We start from the raw sequence: 22352 nt of genomic DNA on the forward strand, positions 1-22352 counted from the left end.
GAATTCTAGAAAGAATAGCAAGATCAGAGACTCTGGGGCGGGACATTTCCATGGAACCCCCCCCCCCACCTTTGTAACCTAGAGGCCAGCATAGCTAAGTGATTGAGCAGCATCCCTGTAGGAGACAAAGTCGGCTTTGGTTTTTCTGACACTGACTATAGTGATAATAGGATCATTCCTAGTTCTTTCTAGTGTTCAAAAACTTTCATATATGATTTCCATAACAACTCATCATAAGCTCACTGAAGTTAAATTACTTAGCTAAGTAATACAATTAGCAAATACAGGGGATTAGAATTTAACTGAAGTCCTGTTTTCAGCGCTTTTCATAATACTGTACCACAAAGATTAGTCATTATAAAACATTCAACCTTTTTTTTTAAACATCACCAGTTCCCTCACAGAACTCTATTTTTATACAAACAGACCTTTCTGAACTCTGTGCTATGATTTGAAGCATCCAATTATTATTCCCTTTCTCTATAGTTAATTCTAATAGATTTTTAAAATCCTCTATTGTTATAACTTTGGTGTCTCTCACAAACTCATTTATATCTATTTTCTCATTTTAATGGGTCTTTAAAATATTATCTATTTTATCACAACACATTTTTAAAAAGTGGCATTGAGCTAACCCAAATCGTGTCATTGTTAGAAAAATGAATAAAACTCTCACAGAAAGCACTTCCTTAGTGTATGTTCTGGGTATTCATCAGGTTTTCCTATGAATTCTTTCAGCTGGAGATGGAAAAGCTTCAGCTACAAGCCCTGGAGCAGGAGCACAAGAAGCTGGCTGCGCGCCTGGAGGAGGAGCGCGGCAAGAACAAGCACGTGGTGCTGATGCTCGTGAAGGAGTGCAAACAGCTCTCCAGCAAAGTCATCGAGGAGGCTCAGAAGCTAGAAGAAGTAATGTCCAAACTGGAAGAGGAAAAGAAAAGGACCAATGAGTTAGAACAGGAACTCTCTGCTGAGAAACGAAGAAGCACAGAAATGGAAGCTCAGATGGAAAAACAACTCTCTGAGTTTGACACAGAGCGGGAACAGCTTCGTGCCAAGCTACACCGAGAAGAAGCACACACCACTGACCTCAAAGAGGAGATAGACAAGATGAAGAAAATGATTGAGCAACTGAAAAGAGGAAGTGACAGCAAACCAAGCCTCTCTCTCCCACGGAAGACAAAAGATAGGCGATTGGTTTCCATATCTGTGGGAACAGAGAAACCTATGACAAGGTCTGTCGCTTGCCAGACGGACCTAGTGATAGACAGCACTGACCATGTGAAGAAGTTGCCTTTGACTGTACCTGTAAAGCCTTCCCCGGGGAGCCCCCTAGTCTCTGCAAATGCAAAAGGGAATGTGAGCACCAATGCAGCATTGGTCAGACCAGGTATTGACAGGCAGGCTTCCCATGGTGACTTGATCAGCCCCTCTCTACCCACTGTCCCGCCACCAAGTACGAACAGAATCGAGGAAAATGGACCAAGCACTGGCTCAACACCAGATCTCACAAGTAGCACACCCCCACTTCCTAGTAATGCAGCCCCTCCTGCTGTCCAGACACCAGGCATCGCTCCCCAGAACCCCTCGCCAGCCCCACCTGTGCACAGTTTACATTCACCATGTGCCAATGCATCTTTGCATCCAGGTCTAAATCCACGAGTCCAAGCAGCTAGGTTTAGATTTCAGGGCAATGCTAATGACCCTGACCAAAATGGAAATACGACCCAAAGTCCTCCATCAAGAGATGTGTCTCCTACAAGTCGTGACAACCTAGTGGCCAAACAACTAGCTCGGAATACTGTGACCCAAGCACTGTCAAGATTTACAAGCCCTCAAGCTGGTGCTCCGCCCAGGCCTGGAGGACCCTCCACAGGAGATGGTGGTACTCATCCTCCAGTTGGTCGGGCCAGTTTAAAGACTCCCGGTGCAGCAAGAGTTGACAGAGGAAATCCTCCTCCTATCCCTCCAAAAAAACCAGGGCTCTCCCAGACTCCTTCTCCACCACACCCTCAGCTCAAGGTTATTATGGATAGCAGCAGGGCCTCCAGTGCAGGCGCCAAAGTTGATAACAAAACTGTGGCTTCACCGCCTTCCAGTTTGCCACAAGGGAACAGGGTAATAAATGAGGAGAACCTCCCTAAATCATCCTCCCCTCAGCTGCCACCAAAACCATCCATAGATTTAACTGTGGCACCTGCAGGCTGTGCCGTTTCAGCCCTGGCCACGTCTCAGGTGGGTGCCTGGCCTGCTGAAACCCCTGGACTGAACCAACCTGCATGTTCAGACAGTTCCCTTGTCATTCCTACCACCATTGCCTTTCGCTCTTCCATAAACCCTGTTAGTGCCTCATCCTGTAGACCAGGAGCCTCAGACAGCCTCCTGGTAACAGCATCAGGTAAAGGGATTGAAATATTATACCATTTTTAAAGAATGTGGCCTGTCCTCTCACTCACCTTAATTTCCTTCACATTGCCTTGAAACTTTTTTTATATTTTAATTTGATACTTGCCCCCCTTCTTTTCTCTCTCTTTTTCGTATTTTTTCTTTAAAGACTCTAGGGTATGGTAATTCATCTTGCTATATGAATTGTGGTTTTGTTATGCAAAGTGCTTTCTTCTCTTAAGATAACCTGAAAATAGTGGTTTGAAGCACATGGAGACCATTAATTTAGAGAGACTAAAACATTTTCATGGGAGGAAAGAGTATTTCTTCTTATGAAATATTTATCTCACAAGACCTCAATATTTGATGGGTTAGCATCAGACAGTGTGTATTCAGTTCTATCCTTTCTGAGATGACATAAAAACATCCTTTCAAGTAATCCTTAACACGACCCTGCATTAGATTTGTTCTGTAATCGGTATATTTGAGGTTTTAATAATTTGATATTAAGGTTTTTTTTTTAATTCTCAAAACTAAAGTGGTATTTGTAAATCTCAGCTCAGAATTAGTTTCTTTCAAAAGCCACTTATTCTGTGTAGGAGCTGTTGTCTTCCAACAATTGAGCACAGATGGATAACCTAGTGTGGAGGGTTGTATTAGAGAAAGTTTCCATTGCAGCTGTGGTTTATGAAGTGACTGAATTTGGGACTCTGGAACAAAGAAGAACTGGATTTTCCCCTGTTGTCATTCAGTGCTAGGAGAAGCATCACTTTTTTTTGGCATGACTAGACTAGAGACTCGCTGAGCAGATGTGACTCTACAGTGATGTCATGGTGTCAAAAAGTTTTCTTGAGGCATTGGGGAAGTCTCTCCTACCCATGGTCTCTTAATGCTTGGCAGAAACTGTTCTAATGGGAGGAAATTTTAAGAATTAAAGGTAATTTGGATAGTGATGTATTTAAAACTTGGAGAAAGAGTTGGAATGAAAACAACAGCAGTACACTTGCTAGTCGTTAATCAATGAAAGCAGTATATCAGTACTTGTCCAATGATAAGCCATTTCTTTGACATTATGGTTTTTGAGAGGCTGTCTCCATATTTCGAGGGGCAAAATTGGAAATTAAATGTGCATTAGAGGGACCAGAAGTTAGCGTAATGGCTATGTCACTGGACTCCCACATAGTCAACCGCGGTTCAAGTCCTGGACTGAGTGGCTTAAACTCATGCCAGGCACGTGTGCGTGCATGCCCAAGATCCCGAGAGGAGAACGGAGGAGAAGGGATTGCAGCGTGACCATCCCCCCTGGGGGGTGATTTCTCACTTTCTGTCTCTGTCTATCTGGCGAGCACACGCGCCCTATAGCAAAAACCTCTTCAAAAAAAAAAAAGAAAAGAAAAAAATGTGCATTAGAATATAGGTTCTTCCAGTTACAACTGTGTATTTTTAGTGATTTTTCTTGTATGGAGCAAGCTATCTTCTCCCAAATATGGAGTTTACACTACTAAGATGGAGGAGAGTGTCTGTTAGGAGGATCCAATAGCATAAGGTATCAGAGACCATGATATTGAGCTCAGAATAGCATGAGTGGCTAACAAGTAGAGGAGATATGATTTCAGGGAAATTGTTGCTTAACATATTTTTAAACTTTGCTTTAGAATTGACTTCAGTATTTTGTGATGTCTTCACAAGCATGGAGCATTCCATATTTTTTATCCCAGTATTACTGAATTAGACAGCCCTTCTCATGGTCTAAAATAATTTTAGCTGTTTTCTACAAAGTAAAGCCACCCTTGGAAGAGGAATCGTTGCTGCCATTCAGGAGACTCAGAGAATGTGCTGTAGGATCCTTAGGTAGTCACAAAATAGAAGTTCCAAAAATGTCTGTCGTGGCAGTACTGTTGACGTAAATGCATAGGTTGTAAAATAGAAAACGTTGCCCAGAACATATAAATTTTGTCCGTTTTTTAAAGATAACAAAGTCATCTTTGCTTTTATACCTTGAGGACTTACCAGTTGTTGCCTTCATCATTACTGCGGTCAAGAGTTCAGCTACCAGTGCCCTTTGATTTCAGCAAAGAAGATGTAAAACCAGGATCCATGACTGAGAATCCTTCTGTCAGTAGGATTTTAAGTTAACTTTTAAAGATAGAGAAATTCTAATGCATTATATATTCACCAGAATACCCTGCCTAGGATAGTGAAATTTTGGATAAAGGAGACATAACTTCTCTAAGATTTGTTTTTTGCTTGTGTCTAGGGAGCAAAAGCGAGTATATGTTGTAAGACTGGAAATATGTAACAGCCACTGAAGATTCATCGAACTGTTTCCTCATCTTCTGTTCTTTGAGTTTACAATTTGGCCAACATATTTCCAGAACTGCGGGATCACCATTGGTGGATAATAAGTTCTATGTCATTCGATTATAAGGTGTTGTTTATGAGGGGTGAATAGAGGCACTGGAGGTCTTTAGTCTTTTAGCAAGAGTTTTCTGAATTCCTTGTCCAATAGGGGAATGAAAATGGTATGGCACTTGCATAATGGGGCTGCATAACTGAGTAGCTCAGCTGTGGATGTAGGTTAGTGTGAACTTTCCAAATGAGATACACAATTTCAACTGTTTTCCATCTTGATTGCCCTATTTTTGTCACCAAGCCATTGCAACTAGGACTCACCAGAGTTCCTTCCATCCTGCCTTTTAACCTGTCTGTGCCCGAGTAAGCTTGTTGTGCCTCTTCAAATCTTCACCCCACTGAGGTTATTAGCCTTCCAAACAGCCACTCACTAATGCCAAGTGGTTGCTTAGAGCAGGGTATAGGGACAGAGCACATCTGTTTAATACCTGGCTATTGTCTGTTCCTATTTTAGTGATCGAACGAGCACCAAACTGGGCAAGAAGACAGGTTTAGTCCAGTTCTAGCCCTCTCTAGGTATCACCCTAGAGAGCAAATTCTCTCTGAGCCATTAGCTTTTCTGCCTAAAAACAACAACATAAAACCAAAAAAAAAAAAATGTTTTCAAACAAAGGAGTTTTTAACCTGATGAATTTTCAAACTCCATACTACCTTTCCCTCTTTGGAGAACTTAGGTCCCACAATCTTTTAGACTTCAAAATCCTTAGTTTCCATGTCAACTACTATGACAAAGCACCAAGAATTGGAATGACAAAAGTTGCCATTTTAATGAATTGTGTCTAAACCACCCCTAACTTTACTCATAACTGATGGCCAAATGTTAAATTTTTAAATAACATTTTAAATTCTAATCATAGTTAGTATTTCTTATTCTTCCTGAACTTGTCAAATAAATGCATTTCAATTATTAAATGAACAGCAATCTAAACCAGAAATCACCCCAGGCAACTGAGTTTCCATACCCTTGGGAATTTTTAATATTTTTTTTCTTTTGAGACATTTTATTTAATTTGGTTCAAACTTTTTTCTTCAGTTAAACATATATTTGTAAAAGTATTCTCCAACTGTGATTGGCTTAAAGGCTAAATCTGAAAACATGAATGATCTGGGCTATGATATTAACCTTTTTCACCCTCTGAAGCTGATGCCAGAAGCTGTTCTCAGCTCTTCCTCCCTGTGCCATTGCATGTTCTGTCTGTTCCCTTTCCTCCTGGCATGTCCTGCAAGATGCTCATCTCTAACATTTGCATATGACACTGTAAATCCGTATGCCGTTTTCTAACATCAGCTGTATCAATACTGGTCTGTTATGTCATTATCTGTTAGTTAACCAGTTAACTATATAGTATCATTTCTGTCAGTGTTGGGAATTTCAGATAAACAATGTAGTCTTGTGGTGAAGTTTTATTTTTTCCCCATGTTTGTAACAAGATTTATTAAAATAACTTAGTCTTGTTTGTGCCAGAGAAAATTGGAAATAAGAATGAAGACATGAAATTTATTTGAAGTTTAAGAATATCTGGTTTTACAAAGCATTTTTCTTTTGTAAAGAGTTTTTAAATATATCGCAATTTTCTAAGACCATGAAGAAACATCATTTCTGTAGAACTTTATAACAGAGAACTGTGAGACTTGAGTAATGTAAAGACGGAGGAAAATTTTGAATAAAATATTTTTCTCTTTCAGAGAATTTAACATCAAGATAGATTTCCAAGGATATTATACTCATAATTGAATATTGTTATTTAAAGCAGTGGAAAAGTATATTTATTTTTAAATATTCCCTCCCCCCAAAGCCTTGACCTGTAACGAAAAAAGAAAAGTGAAAACAAAATCCAAAGGAATAGCAAACCGTTTAAGAGCACATATTGGTATTTATAAAAGAATATCAACAACCAAGATCTTTTAGATGGACTCTAAAGAGTGTGAATGTGTGTGTGCGTGAGAGAGAGTGAGCCATACTCCCTCCTGTTCCACAGAGGACTCTAGTGTGATGCCTCCATCTTGCCTGTGTTTGCTTTGTAGTCAAGGTTTCATACCTTGATGTTTATAATTTTTCTGTTTATCATCCATTTCTAATAAGTACTGATTTAATTTTTGTGGGCCTGTTTTTTTTTTTGTTTGTTTGTTTTTAAGAAAATACAAAAGGTAAAATGTACCAGAGAGGAGCCTTCTTGTAAGTATGAAGTAAAAATACTACTTTTGTAAGAGGTGCTAATGTTTATCAATGGGAAAATATCATAACATTTAGATAACTATTGAATTTTATGAGCACTTTAATTTTATATGTCACTGCAGTTCTAAGAGGGTAAAAACAATCAATTATTCATAGGCTCAAATCATTGATTTGGAGATATAGTATCCTGCTTTTAGAAGCCACCTCATTTTATTGGTATAAATGATGTTGGTTTGTTATAAATATATTTTTAAATATTGAGAAATTCCTTGTATATGTACCCTTTTAATATTTATTAAAATAATTTAGGGCCAATAATTTAAGATCTACTCATAAAAAGTGAGTATTACATACATATTAAGGTAACACCCACATACCTAGAATATTATCCTGGTGCTAAAATGCAGGGAATATAAAATATCTGTCTATTATGTCTTTCAAAAGGGAATGTTACCTTATATGTGTAGAAAGTGTGCCCTGAAGGTTAAATAAGCGTGCAAATGCCCAACATTACTTGGAAGCATTGAGGTTGTATAAGGAAAAAAGATAAAATGTCTTGTTTTCAAAGCTCATTGTATTAAGCCTAAAAATACACAGATTCCTATGTATCACATTAAATCAACATTTCTACTTTACTGTTTTTACAGCCTTTTGATCAAGGAAGAATTCAGAAAGTTTTCCATGCTATATGCAACCGACTTCACACACTTAACCGATTCTCTTCTAAAGCTGCTAAATACTGACGAGAAATATCTAACTATGATCACTCTTACTATGATTTTTGTTGAAACTATATGGTAGAGTGTCCTGTTCTGTTGGCTGATTAAAAGCTTGTTAGATGTGTTGTAAAGATGGCCAGATGATGCAGTCTCCAAAATTGTGTGCTGGTGTATTCTAGTTCCAACAGAATATGCTATAGTCCTGTTAGCTCTAGTACTGAATGCTGGGAGTTCTCCATTATTTTTATTCCCAAATAAGGCAATTCAAGGAATATAAATAGACTCCTTAACAATGTTTGATCTAAATGGTTTTTGGAAAAGAAAAATCTCTATTTCTCACCTTTATTTCTATTTTATACCCCAAAATATCATCTCACTTTTCCAGATTGATATTGAAAGTGAGGAAACTTACATATATTTTTTTAAATTGAAAATATCTTGAAATCCCGAAGAGGAGTTTTGACTTTTAAAATGAGACAGCCATCTTAGTTTCCTAAAACCAATCACCACTTTTAACATTTATCTGTGCAAGACTGACAACTAAAAATAATTTGTTATCATGTGTGTTAATTAGAAGCAGATATAAGATCTGAAATAACAGTACAGATTCATGCTAAGGAAATATTAACAGATTGTTAATGTCAGAAACCACATAATCCTCTAGGGGTACATGTTCATATATTTGTGTGTGTATAATTCAGAAAGGAATTAGTAATATCTGTCTCTTGTCTTTACTCTTACTTTTCTAATGAGGGTCACTTTAACCTACAGGCTGGTCACCCTCCCTAACCCCTTTGCTAATGAGTGGTGGTCCTGCCCCCCTGGCTGGCAGGCCCACCCTTCTTCAGCAAGCTGCTGCCCAGGGAAATGTCACTTTATTATCAATGCTGCTTAATGAAGAAGGACTGGACATTAATTACTCCTGTGAAGATGGCCATTCTGCCTTGTATTCTGCTGCTAAGAATGGACATACAGGTAAGAAAAAAAAAAAAGGCAAATTCTTATCATAGTACACACTTGCAAAAGAATGGAAAGTCAAAAATATTTGTAATCATTGTTAGGAGCAAAAGGTTCATTTGGTTTGCAATTTTCTCTACAAGTAGCAGCAGATAATTTTTTTTCTCCATGAGATTTTGTTTTTATAAACATTAAAAAGTCAAATTATAGAGTTCCATAATGCAAGTTTTACATGCTGCTGGTAAAAAGTAATTTTTGTCTATGCCCAATAAAATATGCTTATAGAAAGTTGGGGTCTATGCCCTGTAAAAACCCTCCATCTGTAATCTCTTTGTTCAATTCAAAAATAGCCCTAATTTGTGTTTAGAAATACCTGGTGTGGGAGGAAGACAAAGCCTCCAGGCTTTACCACATGTTGGAGGGAGGGAGTCTTGGTAGATAGGAAAGGTCATGGCTCTGAAATTGTTCTGTAGTTGAAACAACTTACAGTTTTGTGAATTTTTTTAAAGAACTGAAAAGTTATATAACTATCAATGACATATCAGTGAAGATTGGGGCTTATTTTTGTTCTTTAAAATGCAAATTCTGTAGTCAACGATACTAAAACATATGGTAGTGCAGAAAAAGATTTAACTGCAGATGCAAAGTCAATAGCATTGCATATGTGAGCCATATGATCGTCAATTAGTTCAGATAGATGGAAGGGTCCATGAGCTATGATAGCTCATTATTTTTAAAGTATTTTGGCACTTTACTTCAAAAGCACTGTGGAGATTTTCTTCAATGCTCTTTAGAGAAATTAAATCTAGTAAATAACACAAAGAATGTGAGGTCTATGTATATTTCTGTCTGAGATGACTTTCTGTGGACTTTCTCTCCTATATCCTCATTCATGGAATTAAGTGTAGGATGGCCATGCTATAAACACATTTTAATAATTAGATTAAACATCATGAAGTAAAAATTTAACTATTTAAATGCAAGGAATTGTATTTCAATTTGCTAAGTGAATTTGGTTCTCCAAAAGTATGTTTTCTGAAATAGGCGGGTGGAAAAATCTGGTAAAGCATTTTCTGGCACATGATATTCCGTTTGCTCACCAACGGTTCTTCCCTAAGTGCTGGAAAAAAAAGAAAATCATGTTTTAGTTAGTGAGTCTGGGGAATTATAATCTTTGGGAAAAGGCGCTGCTTTCTCTGTTAAATAGCCTGTGGAGTCTCAAAATCTGATGGAATTGTCTGAGTATACAAGGGAGATATCTTTTGCATTTAGACTCTGTCTACAGCTTCCGTAGAATTTGGCTCAGCATAACTCTAACGAGGGAATTAAAAAGGCTTTCTATTGAAAATCTGTAGACTGTGTGAGATTGCTGCTGAATGCAGAAGCCCAAGTCAATGCTGCTGATAAAAATGGCTTCACACCCTTGTGTGCTGCAGCTGCTCAGGGACATTTCAAGTAAGTAGAGCTCTTCTTTTTTTTAAATTTTCTATGAAAAAGAGTCTTTTTTAAAAAAATAATATGCACACATATTTTAGTTTTGGCTCCATGTGTAAACTAGTGCTTAAAATCCAGTGGCAGGACCAGCAGATGGCATAATGGTTACGTCGTTGGACTCCCACGTAGTTGACTGAGGTTCAAGTCCCAGACCCAGTGGCTTAAAACTCTTGCCGGGTTCATGCGTGTGCGCATATGTGCCCAAGATCTTGAGAGGAGAATGAAGGAAAAGGGATTGCAGTGTGGCCATCCCCCTTGGGTGTGATTTCTCACTTTCTGTCTCTCCTGCAAGTGCACGCACCCTATAGCAAGTAAATTAACTAAACAGGCCCAACCTGTTGGTGAAGTCAGTAACTACAGTGCTGGAAACCGTGTGGCTGACTATGAGTTCAGATCACCGAATCAGTAGAAAATATACTAGGTGCACACTCAAGATCCTGAGAAGCAAGAGGGTCAGAGAGAGGATTGCAGTCTGATGAGACCTTGTAGAGGGTGCCTCTCTCTCTGCCTGTTCTTTTTCTTCCACCCCTACATCCTATACACGCACTCTCTGTCAAGAATAAAATAAACTAAAAAGAAGAGTTTGCTAAGGATTGGCTCTATAACCTAGTGGTTAAGGGAGCTGTATTCCATATAGCCAACTATGTTTAAGTCCTAGCCACAGCAGTTTGAAAGATGCTTTGGGCATGCATGTGCCTGCATGCGCCAGATTTCAACAGGACGGGGAAGTGGAGAAGTAATTGTGCCATGGCCACACCCTACTGGAGTGTGCCTTCTTTCTGTCTCTCTCTCTCTGAAAAACGCACCTGACCTCTGGCGATTAAAAAGTCCACTAAACGTATTTAATATTTAAATGCAAAGTAGGATCCTAAATTTGTCCTTCTTAAATAATAATTAAGTAGTTTTATATGAGGGAATTAAGAGAAATTTGTAGTGTCCAAACCTCACGTGAATGTGCTTGCTTCTGAAGAAGGTAATCTATAGCATATCAACACACACACGGGGAGATAACAGACCCTTAAGAATAGATACAAAAAGTGTGGCACGTATACTCTATGGACTACTGTTCAGCCATAATAAACAATAAGACTCTGGCATTTGTTAGAAAGTGGTAGAATATGGAAGATTTATTTCTAAGTGAAGCAAGCCAGGCTATGAAAGAAAGATATTATGTGTCTCCACTTAATATGTACCAACTGTCCGCACTCCATGGTAGAGACTGAAATACTGGAGGATATAAAAGCAGTGAAAATAGTTATGGATGCTAGAGACAGTGTGGAAGGAAGGTGGGATAAGGGAAGAGTATGGGGATAGAAATCAAGGAGAAAAAAGAAAAGCTAGACATTTGTGGGACACAGAAATGGTTTATTACTTATTGATGATAACGTGTATCAGTGTATAGTATTCTCATCTGGACTGATCTGAGATGTATTTCATGTTAGGTTTATTCTCTTTACAAGCCAAATAATGTGTAGCAATTAAATGTTTAAAAAAATAAGAATAATAAAAATTTTAAAAATCTGTTGTTCACTATTTTCTACCATTCCAACCCCTAAAAAGCTTTTTTTTTTTTACTTATTATGCCATTAAAACAGAATTATATTTTTTTAATAATCTTAACTTCCTTGTGACAATTTATTTAGTATTAAAGTCCAATTATTTTCTTGGTACACCATTATAAAATTTAATCAGAAATTTTACTTACTGAAATCATTGTAGTCCAAGCATAAAACCAAAGAGCACCTATTAATTCAAATACATAACTAGCATGATTTCTTTAGTAGCTTGCTAAGTCAAATACAGGCATGACTTTTTAAAAGTTAAAAGTCATATTTAGTATAGAAACTAGCTAACTTGTTTCTCTGCTTGTGCTGAAATGGCAGGTGATAGGAAATGAGCTGTTTCCAACTTTTTAACTAATTTATTGTGTCATCAGAAAAATCATGATGCATTTTTGCATAGAAAACATAGAAAAATACATCATGACTTTTCTGATGATTAGAGTTGTCCTGGTAGAAATGTTCCTTAATAAATTACAGAAAATGAAAGGTTTCTATTTTTCAGTTTGGGGAATTGTTTTTGTTTTTAAATGCAGGATCTTACCATGTCAGGATCCTCCCACCTCAGCTTCCAGTGGAGACAGTAAGCTCGTCCATCACCATGCCTGGTGCTTCCAGACAAGGTCTCCCTGTGTTGCCTAAGTCAGCCATGAACTCCCTATTCTCCTGCCTTAGCTGGAATTTCAGGCACATGCTACCACACCTGGTCTTTAGATCACACGAGGAATTGAACCCAGGTCTCCCATGTGGTCCTGCCTGCAAAGTCTAGCAGTACCTGCCACTACAACTGGGCCAAAATATGGGTTTTAAGGTTCACATCAATGTTATTCATCATAAATGTAAATTTAAAATTCAAGTGCATCCTTAATGCATAGCATTATTTAATTTTTGCTGCATGTCCAACTCATATTTCATTATCCCAAGCTTGTCATCAAGAATCACAGACACTGTTTTTGCTGTTTCTTTTTGGCTGTATCCTGAGTCCTCCAGAAGGGATTTCTCCTGCTGGGCTTTGTTTACCTTTCCCTGTCACCAAGCAACCTATAAGGCCATTTGGTTAAAAAGTATAGTTCACAAAAATGGAGGCATGGATAGCTTTTTTTAAATGGAAGAACCTTGTGGAAATCCAGGGATCAATTAATATAAATGTGTATGATACCCACATAGGTCACATAACTTATTTTTAATATATATAAAATTTAAAAAGTACTGCCAAAGAAACCAAAGAAACATGCATCTGAGTAAACAAAAGAAGAAATAAGACAATGAAATGAATGGCTTCTTTTTTTTTGAGAGAGAGATTTTTGTTATGGGTATGTAAGCTTGGCGGAGAGACTGAGATATTCTCCTCTTGGGATTTTAAGCATGCACGCACATGCGCCCGATGTGAGTTTCAAGCAGCCGAGTCTAGGACTCGAATATGTGGGAGTATGGGAGTCCAGTGACGTAACCATTATGCCATCTGCTGGTAACTAAATGGCTTCTTAATTTGAGTATGATTTAGCCCTCCTTTCTAAGTTTATTCTCAACTAATTTTAAAAACTCAAGATCTGGGTGTTTAGTGACACAAAGTCTTGAATTTACCTCATGTTTTCCCCTTCTCAGGGCAGTGAGTTTCTGCTTAGTTGTCTTTTCTGATAACGTAGCCCCAATTCAGGAGACAGGACAATCTCCGTAGTCTTTTCTCCCCACAGCAGCCTTCTTCTCTGCCTCCACTGCCTTTTGTAGAGGAGGCACATGGTACCCTGCTGTCTACGCTATTTATAATTATTTCCTCAAGTGAAAAATCTCAGAATGACTCAGCAGCCTGACTTTTTTCAAAGTTCAAACTATTGAGTCCACATATTTTTCTATTTTTCTATGCAAAAATGCATCATGACTTTTCTGATGACCTAATATTTGGAACCACAGATAATACACACATCAAGTACAGTCAAACCATTCATTCCAATAAGTTAAACCTACTCCAAGGATTCCACTTTCACAAGTTGGTTACAGAGAAGTGTCATAATAGGTTTTAGCCTATGATTAAAATATGTTTTCTTCCCTAGTGAAAAAATAAAGTCCTTATGAGATCCTCAATAATTGGTATATCAAAATGAATGTAACTGATGTCTATAAAGAGGCAGAATTTCTCTACCTTTATTTAATGTCTTAGATGCTGGTGCTAAGGGCTTAACCCACTTTTTATGTAACTAATCATGGTGTTGGGTTTAGGTGTGTCGAATTATTAATTGCATATGATGCTAACATTAACCATGCTGCTGAAGGAGGACAGACACCTCTCTACCTGGCCTGTAAAAATGGAAATAAAGAATGTATTAAACTCTTGTTGGAAGCTGGAACTGACCGAAGTATAGAAACCAGAGTACGTATCAGTTCTTCTCATTTTTCTTTCTCTAGATGTGTAATTTGTAATGCGTCTGCAAGCTCTGCAGCTAGCAACACAATACAGTAAAATAGGGGCTGCTTGTTTTTAAGATATTGGATTTGGAAAGTGTCTGACCTCTGTTTGAGTCTCCTCCCTGCTAATTAAAAGCCTTGTCTATTAGCCTAACTAGTACTTCAAATGGGCTTCCGATTATTTCTTTGTAAAACAAGAAAATGATTACTTTGTCCTATTTTCAGAATTAGTGGAATAAATGGAGGTATAAGTTTTTATTCATTTGACAAATAGTAATCTTAGCTGCTCGATTGTCCTACTTAGTTTCCCCCAAGAGAACCAACAGCAGTAATATAAGCTAGGTATCAACATTCTCCATTGGATCTTACTAGAGTTTTAAAAAAAAAATTACATATTTTTTAAAATCTGAAAAAATGTTCAGTTTTACATTTCTTCACATTTTATATATTTTTGTCTAAAAGATCTGTGGTATTATTACATGTATTCATTACAAAACTCTACCATACAGATGAAAAATAAGTGAACTTGACATCATCAATCTGAATTAAAAATAAGTAGTACAATATAAAATTGTAAGTCTGATTTTTATATAAGTTACAGAACACAGAAATCCATGCTCTCAGCTTGTCCTTGATGAGCTGAACAAAATCTTTAGAAGTACAGATGCTCAAAAGTACAGAGATTAACAGCACAATTGATGGATTTTAAGGGAGTAATTAGTTATGTCTTGTGCCTTTTAATAAGCCAGTATCAAAGGAGAGTAGAAAATTGAAAGTTTTTCAGGAACTACTGAGTGACCTTTATAATGTAAATTAGGGAATGTCAAAAGCACTTATTCTCTAATGCCTTTGTAAGCCCAGCAAAGAATAAGCCATGAAACTGATTAGAGCCTGAGGACTAAGTTCAGCATTCCAGTTATTTCCCAGCTCTGGGCTTGACTTTACTGGTTTGAGGTACACACCTAAGGAAAAAGCCACTTGATAAGAAAACAAGCTATAACAAATGATCAGATGACTTAGCCTAAATTTTTATTGTTTTCATTTATTGTTTTTCTTTCTGTCATCTACCCCATTATTTTTTTAAAAAAGTGTTTTAGCTCACTGAAACATATTTAGCTAGCAGTATGAAATGCTGTATGAAAAAATTAATGTTAAAGAAGAAATAAAGGTAGAAAAAGAAAATAAAGCCACTATGCAAATCACCAAAATAAGACCTAGTTCTTTTTGTGAAAAAAATTGAGAAGCTAATGAAGATCAGTGTTTGAGTAGAGGGCAAGTTTATTTCTATATCAAGATGAGAGACTACATAGGGGCCAGCATGTAGCTCAGCAGTTAAACACCTAACTTTGCAAGGCCATCCCACAGGAGAAGGTTCTTGGTTCAAGTCCAGAAATCTCCCTAAGTACCCTGGGCATACACATCCCCTTGATCTAGGACTAGCTGAAGCTGAAGGTGGATTACGGCATCAGAATCTTGCTGTTTCCTTCCCTCTCAGTCATGGGAGAAGTGAAGAAATAAACTTAAAGATGAGGGTTGTTTTTAAAAAAATGGGGGGCTATAGGTAGAACCAAGATTTTCCTTAGAACAGTGCTTGTCAAACTAAAATGCATCAGAATCACTTGGAAGACATGTTAAAACAGATTAGTAGACCCCAACCCTAGAGTTTAATTCAGTAGAGCTGGGGTGAATTTTAGGAATCTTTAGGATCTTTCCTTCTATAATGATTGGCATACAATGTTAAGATCACTAGGTCAGTACACTGCTTAATAAGTAAAACTGGCCTTTAACATTCTTTTAGTACATTACTAATAACATTTTTGCATATAAATTTTTACAAGAAATCTCTTTAGACTAACGATCATTCTCATATCATAATGCATAGCGTTGTACTGTGATTTTGGTTTACCATTCATAATGCTCAGTTGACAGGTCTGGGAAGTACCCACATACTCCAAATGGTTAACTAGTAGGTGGAAATGATCACAAAATAGCAAACATGAGTCCAGGCAATGAGAAATACAGTGATTGACAGAAGTCTCAGAATGTGACTCAGTTTATCAGTGATATTAAGATCAGAATGCCTGCCTTCCCCAGCTCAGTGGTCAATGCCCAAGAACATTTAGAGGGGAACTTTAAATAATACTGTTCTCAATATTAATGCTGTTGTCAACCCTTTCCCCCGGTCATTTTATTTTCAGGATGGCTGGACACCAGTTCATGCAGCTGTGGACACTGGTAATGTGGACAGCCTCAAGCTTCTTATGTACCATAGAGCACCAGCTCGTGGAAATTCTTTGAATGAAGAGGAGCTCAAATCCGGCATCTCAGTCATGGATGGAGAAGAGGATCGTGCACGCACATCCGAGCCTGTTGTTTCTGCAGACCTCATTAACCACGCTGACAGGGAAGGCTGGACAGCTGCCCACATTGCTGCTTCCAAAGGTTTTAAGGTATGTCTGGTAGCAGCTGGCCTTATCATGCCTTTGTAATTGATGAGTGGCAAAGTTGTCTGCTATTGATTGACCGCGTTTAAATTGAGTAATTGGAGGCTGAGTGATACACTTGTGGGAGATGATTAGCTACCAGTACAAACTGGTATTTTCCCTACCCAGCAGATATTTATGCTCAAGGATATAAAAGATTATTAATGAAAATCATTGTAGTTGGAGTTTGTTAATAAGACACATGAGAGTAATTTCAAACATTTTATCTTACTAACAGTAGGAGAACGGCTTGGTATTGATGTAGCCCATTGGATTGTTCATTTCACTACCAGGTCCACACTCCTAGTTACAGGCAGGGCCAGGATTCTCACCGTATGCAGAGTCACGCTCTCACTGTGAATTTTCAGTTGCCAAATTTATATCCTCCATGTGCTCTCTCACTGATATGCAAGAGAGAGCTCCAGATTTCACTGAGAAGATAGAGTACAAAAAGATTCTGAGCTGAATGCATGCTTTGAAAATCCATATTGTACTCCACAAAAATATACAACAATTAGATGGTTATAAAAAGTGATAAAAAATTAAAACTCAAAAAGATCCTGATTATTAAAGAAATAGCACAGCTTAGTAGGCTATCCACTCCTACGTTTTGTTTAAATCACTGTAGTTATAATATGTTTTAGCAATAATAAGCAAATAGGAAACTCCCACATGCAAGGCACCGTGCATGCTAACATTTGTAGGGAGAATTTCTGCCATTAGTCCGTGGCTAGTGTGCAGGGTATGGGACAGGCGTCGGGTGACTCTAGGAGAAGCACAAAATATGAACACAGGGTAATAGGCGTGTGGTTGGGAAAGTGTAAAACTGCAGTAATTGTGGAAAAAAGAAAGAGAATGTACATATTTCAAAGGGCAGAGTTGGACTCAGGAATGACTCATCCTAGAATAGATGGGAATAATTTGGGGCTTTGTAGGGTGGGATAAAGTTGCCACTCACCAGTGGTAAGAGGAGACGAATTCAGTCAAAAGGAGCAGTAGGAACAGAAACAGGGAAGGATGGCAGTGGTAACAGCTCCAAGGGACCCAGTGAAGAGTAGAGAAAAGGATCAGGTGGCAGTTTCATAATAGGGCATAAGGCCGTCAATGACGTATTAGGGGTTTGGTCTTAACTTGCTAGTCAAAGAAAAGCCTTTGATAGTTTTCATTCAAAAGAGGAAAATAATCAGTGTTCCAGTTTAGACAGATCAATTTAGCAGACACATTTAGATCTGAGATTATGAAATAACCAAGGAGAGAGATGAAGTGGAAGACGATGAACTCAGTGGAGATAATGACATATTAGATATGTCCAAGGACTGAACACGTATTAGATATAGGAAATGAGAGAGTAGATGAGAAAAATAACAGTGACATTCCAGAAATGAAAAAGGCGTCAGTGTGATCAAGAAGACAGTGGTTTTAGGCATGCTGAATTCAAGTGCTGTGATTGTTCATCTCCAGGGAGCTGGCTAGAGACATGTACTTGGAGCTCCTGACTACGTAACTTCCTGTTATTATGATCTATACTAACGCTGTTCATTCTGGACTTGAGTCAAGTGAGAAGACATGATTTAATTCAACATACAGGCATTGTTTGCTAGTAGGAGTGTTTTTTTCTACTTTGCCGTTAACGAAAAAATGATAAAAATTCTGGGAACTTTCTATACAATTACACACACACACACACACACACACACATACACACGTATGTATGTATTCATTTCAATGGAATGCAATAGCATTTGACATAAAATACTGTAGGAGACAAATATGCAAAATATAGATGGTTTTAATTTGAAAACATATAGCTAATCTAGAAGAGTGAGTCTCATTTGATGGTGGAGAGCTGCTTAAAAAGGATAGTTTGCAACCTACCTCTACCTCCTAAAATCTCTGAGTGTAATATGAGATGGTAAAGGTAGTAGTGAGTTGTGCATGCACTCAACTTGGAGGCAAAAAAATAAAAAAATAAACAAAAACAAAACCTGGAACAGCCGTTCTCGAGGATGATTGGCTTCTGAACCTTTCTTTATTGCTAGGCAGAGAGAAAAGGCCACTCCCCAGGGAGAGCTGCTTCAGCGTAGGGAGATTCTGTTATTGCTTAGCTCCCTACATATGAACTTTTTATTGGTCCTGGCATTTTTATGATCAAAGATGGTATCTCTGATGATTTCCGAGTCCCTGGCAAGCAGTGGATGCTCTGTCACTGTAGAGTAAGGAGAAATATGGCTTCTTTTTCTCTTAGAATGACTCTCCTATATTCTCTTTTCCTATCTAAAATTTATCTTATTTTTGTTAGAGAATATAGGGATTTTCAAAAAGTGAACATGACTGGGACCAGCAGTTAGTGTAATGACTATATCACTGAACTCCCACGTAGTCGACCGTGGTTCAAGTCCCAGACCTAGTGGCTTAACTCACGCCGGCGCATGTGTATGCGTGTCCAAGATCCTGAGAAGAGAATGGAGGAGAAGGGATTGCGGCGTGGCCATACCCCTGGGGGGTGATTTCTCGCTTTCTATCTTTCTGTCTCTCTCTGTCTTTCTGGCGAGCTCACACACCCTATAGCAAACCACCACCACCCCCCCAAAAAAGTGAACATGATTGACAATATTCACATACTACTAAGCTGTAAACATAATAACTTTTTTAAACCTTGGAATTGATATTGATTGAATCTGCTAGTCTAACCTCTTCATTTTGTAATTAGGACATTTAAACCCCATAATCCTTTGAAGTTGAGAGTGAAGCTCAGAATGCCTGATCCTGTTACTCTTTTAATTCTATCAGGAAAACTTTCTTCCCAGTCAAAGGTATTGAAAAATATACTAGCATCATTTGCCTAAGTTGATAAGTTGCTAAGGCCAGTTTTCGGAAGAAAATAATTAATTAGTTAATCATTGTGTTGACCAAGATATTCTACATGGACCACAGGTCCATTAACTCTGCAACAGCATATGTGTTCAACCTATAGAAGGTGGTCGTATCCTTGTTACCCAAGAAAAAAGGGTGTTCACCTGGTTTTTGATACAGAACTATGGAATTTCAGAGTGCCAAGGGACTTAACTCATCCAGTCCAATCCTCTCATACTGTAGGTAAAGATACTAAGTCTTGAGAAATGAGGTAACTAATTCCACAGTGTCCGTTCACTGAAGATCAGATTCCCAAATCACTGCTTTCAGTTCTTATTTTCTCAATAGTTAGAAGTTTATGCACATCACCGTCTAATATATGATAATAGCTGTATGTCTCTAAAGCTGGCCTATCACTGCAGAGACTACTGAACTAAGAATACGTCTTCCATTTCATCACTTCATGTGAACAGGAAGAATACTTTCATGAAACTGTTCTGTCATGAGACCATTGACAGGTCAGTTTCCTGTCATGGAAACAAATAAGGAAAATAATTTGGATCTGAGTATCTGTTGTCAAAGCTCATATATCCATATATTTTTTGGAGGGGAGCCACATGGGATATTGACTACAGGACTAGGTTGTACATCTAGCTTTTATCTTGCCAGAGTCAGCGGCTTCCCCTCACACATTCATTCCATCTCTATGGGTTAACGTGTTGATTATCCAATAAAAACCCCTCCCTCAACAGCTTACAAAATGTTGCCTCTGGAGCCAGCAGATGGCGTAATGGTTGGGTCGCTGGACTCCCACATGGCCAACAGTGTTTCAAGTACTGGACTCAGCAACTTCAACCTCATGCAGGGCACATGTGTACACATGCCCAAAATGCTGAGATGAGACTGGAGAAGGAATTATAGCATGGCCCCCCTGAGGGTAGAGGGGTGCTTTCTTGCTTTCTCTTTATCTCTCTCTCTCTCTCTCTCTGTCTCTCCAGCGAGCATGTGCCATATAGCAAAAATCTCTCTTAAAAAAAATGTTGCCTCTCCCTTGCTTCCTCTTTAACTTGGCTTTGTATTTGTTTTTCTGCCTTTTTTTTTTTTTTACACTAAGCAACTCCCAAGCTCTGTTCTCAACTGCCTACACTTACTTTAAGAACTCATCCAGTCTTTCAGCTTTAACTCTGGCTTCTATAATAACTAGTCTCTAGCCCATATCTCCACACATAGCTTTATATGTGTCTTCTATCAACTATTTTCAGGACCCTAGAGGTTATTCCTAGGAAGACTCACTGTTCCCTAGTCAGACAGTGACCCCCTTATTCATCTGTAGGCTGTTCTTGCATGTGTTAAAATCATGGTCTGCCTGATGCGTGGTTAGCTTTTAGCCATGTGAGAGTCAGGTATTTCCTCTCACATGAGGTGGCCATTGCAGTCCTCCAGGCAGTCTGGTCAAGGTGTATAGTACACAAAGGTCCACATGGGGCCCAAAGACAGGAATTCTTCCTCTCTAGGTCTTAATTGCAAAGGGATTAAAATAGGAGTCAGTAAAATGTTTCCTTTATCACACAGAGTTGGGTCACAGGTTTAGAGAAGTTATCAATATATAATAGGTGTCTGTAAAGGCACCATCCTTAAAACAAAATGTTAATCACGGTAAATACAAATCTCTTCTTTAAACTCTGTTTTAGTGCTTTTGACTCCCTGTGATACCTTGGTTTCCTTAATTCTTAGTAATTTTTTTTAAATGCCAGAATGTGTGTAAACAAAAGGAAGGGTATTTTTTAATACTTGTTTTACTGAAGAATATTGAATCCTTGCTTACTTTTTGGAGCAGCAGTGACTACTGGTAGAACTTGACATGGAGTGTAAACTTAGCCAATCAGAATTTTACTCTACCCCTTACTCAACATATTGACCTTCTGGTGTTTTCTCACTAACTCCCTTCACGAATCTGAATTTCTACCCCTTTTCTTCTCTTACTCTGTACTTTCTCCCTTGAGCTATCTTGTTGACCTGTAGAATATGATTGATAGAGATTCCAGACTTTATTACTAGCCAAACTTAAGTATTTCCTGAGTCTGTCGGGAAGGTCCTTTCCAGAAAGTTTATAGTTTTCAGGGCATCTCCTTGATGACTAAAAAAAAAAAAAAAACCTTCCAGTTTGTGTAAACAGTCCTGTTTATATGTTATTTCAACGTATTATTAGCAGGGCTCCATTTACTCTGTCATTTTTTTTTAAATTACTAGAGGGCACATGAGGTGCTGAGATAGAGGCAGAGTGGAAAAGCACCTGAACAATGAAACATGGTCACACTGCAATCTCTTCATCCTGCGGGAATTTCAAGCATACATGCCCTTGGTGTGTTTCTCAAGTCACTGAGTCTAGGATTTGAAATGCAGTAGGCTGTGTGGGGCTTGATTCCCTTAACCACTAGGCTACAACGTTGTGCACCCTCCCATTTTAGAAAGTTACGCCAGTTTAGATAGTTCTGTGGCATCCGTGTTGATAGTCATATTCACCTGTGCGCCATGTGGATGCATGCTTGGGCCCTGGTGTTCGTGCCCTTAGGAAGTCTGCAGCATCTCTTGTTTTTTCCTTGCTTAATCCGGTAACATCACCTGGTATTTCTGTTTCTTTGCTTCATCTTCCTAACTTAATGAATCCAAATGATCATTGCAACCCCAGGTTTTATATATTTATAAATGAATTTTGGATAAGTTGCTTCTTTCTTAGTCCAAGGGTGCTACCCTCGGGAAGCCCCCACCATCTGCTGTGTGGACACATTCAGGGTCCTGCTATGGTGTCCTCATCTCTCTACCCACCTCCTCTACACTGCCATGGGAGGGGCCTTCTTCACACTTGTATGTGGTGATGTAATTCATCTCTTCATGTCTTTCCAGGACTCTGTCA

The 22352-nt window shown here is 38.3% G+C and overlaps 1 protein-coding gene across 1 annotated transcript in view; it reads left to right on the forward strand.

Moving 5' to 3' along the window:
- The window catches only part of CTTNBP2 (cortactin binding protein 2), a gene marked incomplete at its 5' end in the record, with an annotated part of 168062 nt that overhangs the window by 64378 nt on the left and 81332 nt on the right, over window positions 1-22352 (forward strand). Inside the window, 5 exon segments of the mRNA XM_014593214.2 lie at window positions 739-2395; window positions 8461-8664; window positions 10002-10101; window positions 13917-14067; window positions 16301-16552. Of these exon segments, the coding sequence (XP_014448700.1) occupies window positions 739-2395; window positions 8461-8664; window positions 10002-10101; window positions 13917-14067; window positions 16301-16552 (2364 nt within the window).

The sequence above is a fragment of the Tupaia chinensis genome, unplaced genomic scaffold (assembly GCF_000334495.1).
Source record: "Tupaia chinensis unplaced genomic scaffold, TupChi_1.0 Scaffold139935_1, whole genome shotgun sequence".
Lineage (NCBI taxonomy): Eukaryota > Metazoa > Chordata > Mammalia > Scandentia > Tupaiidae > Tupaia > Tupaia belangeri.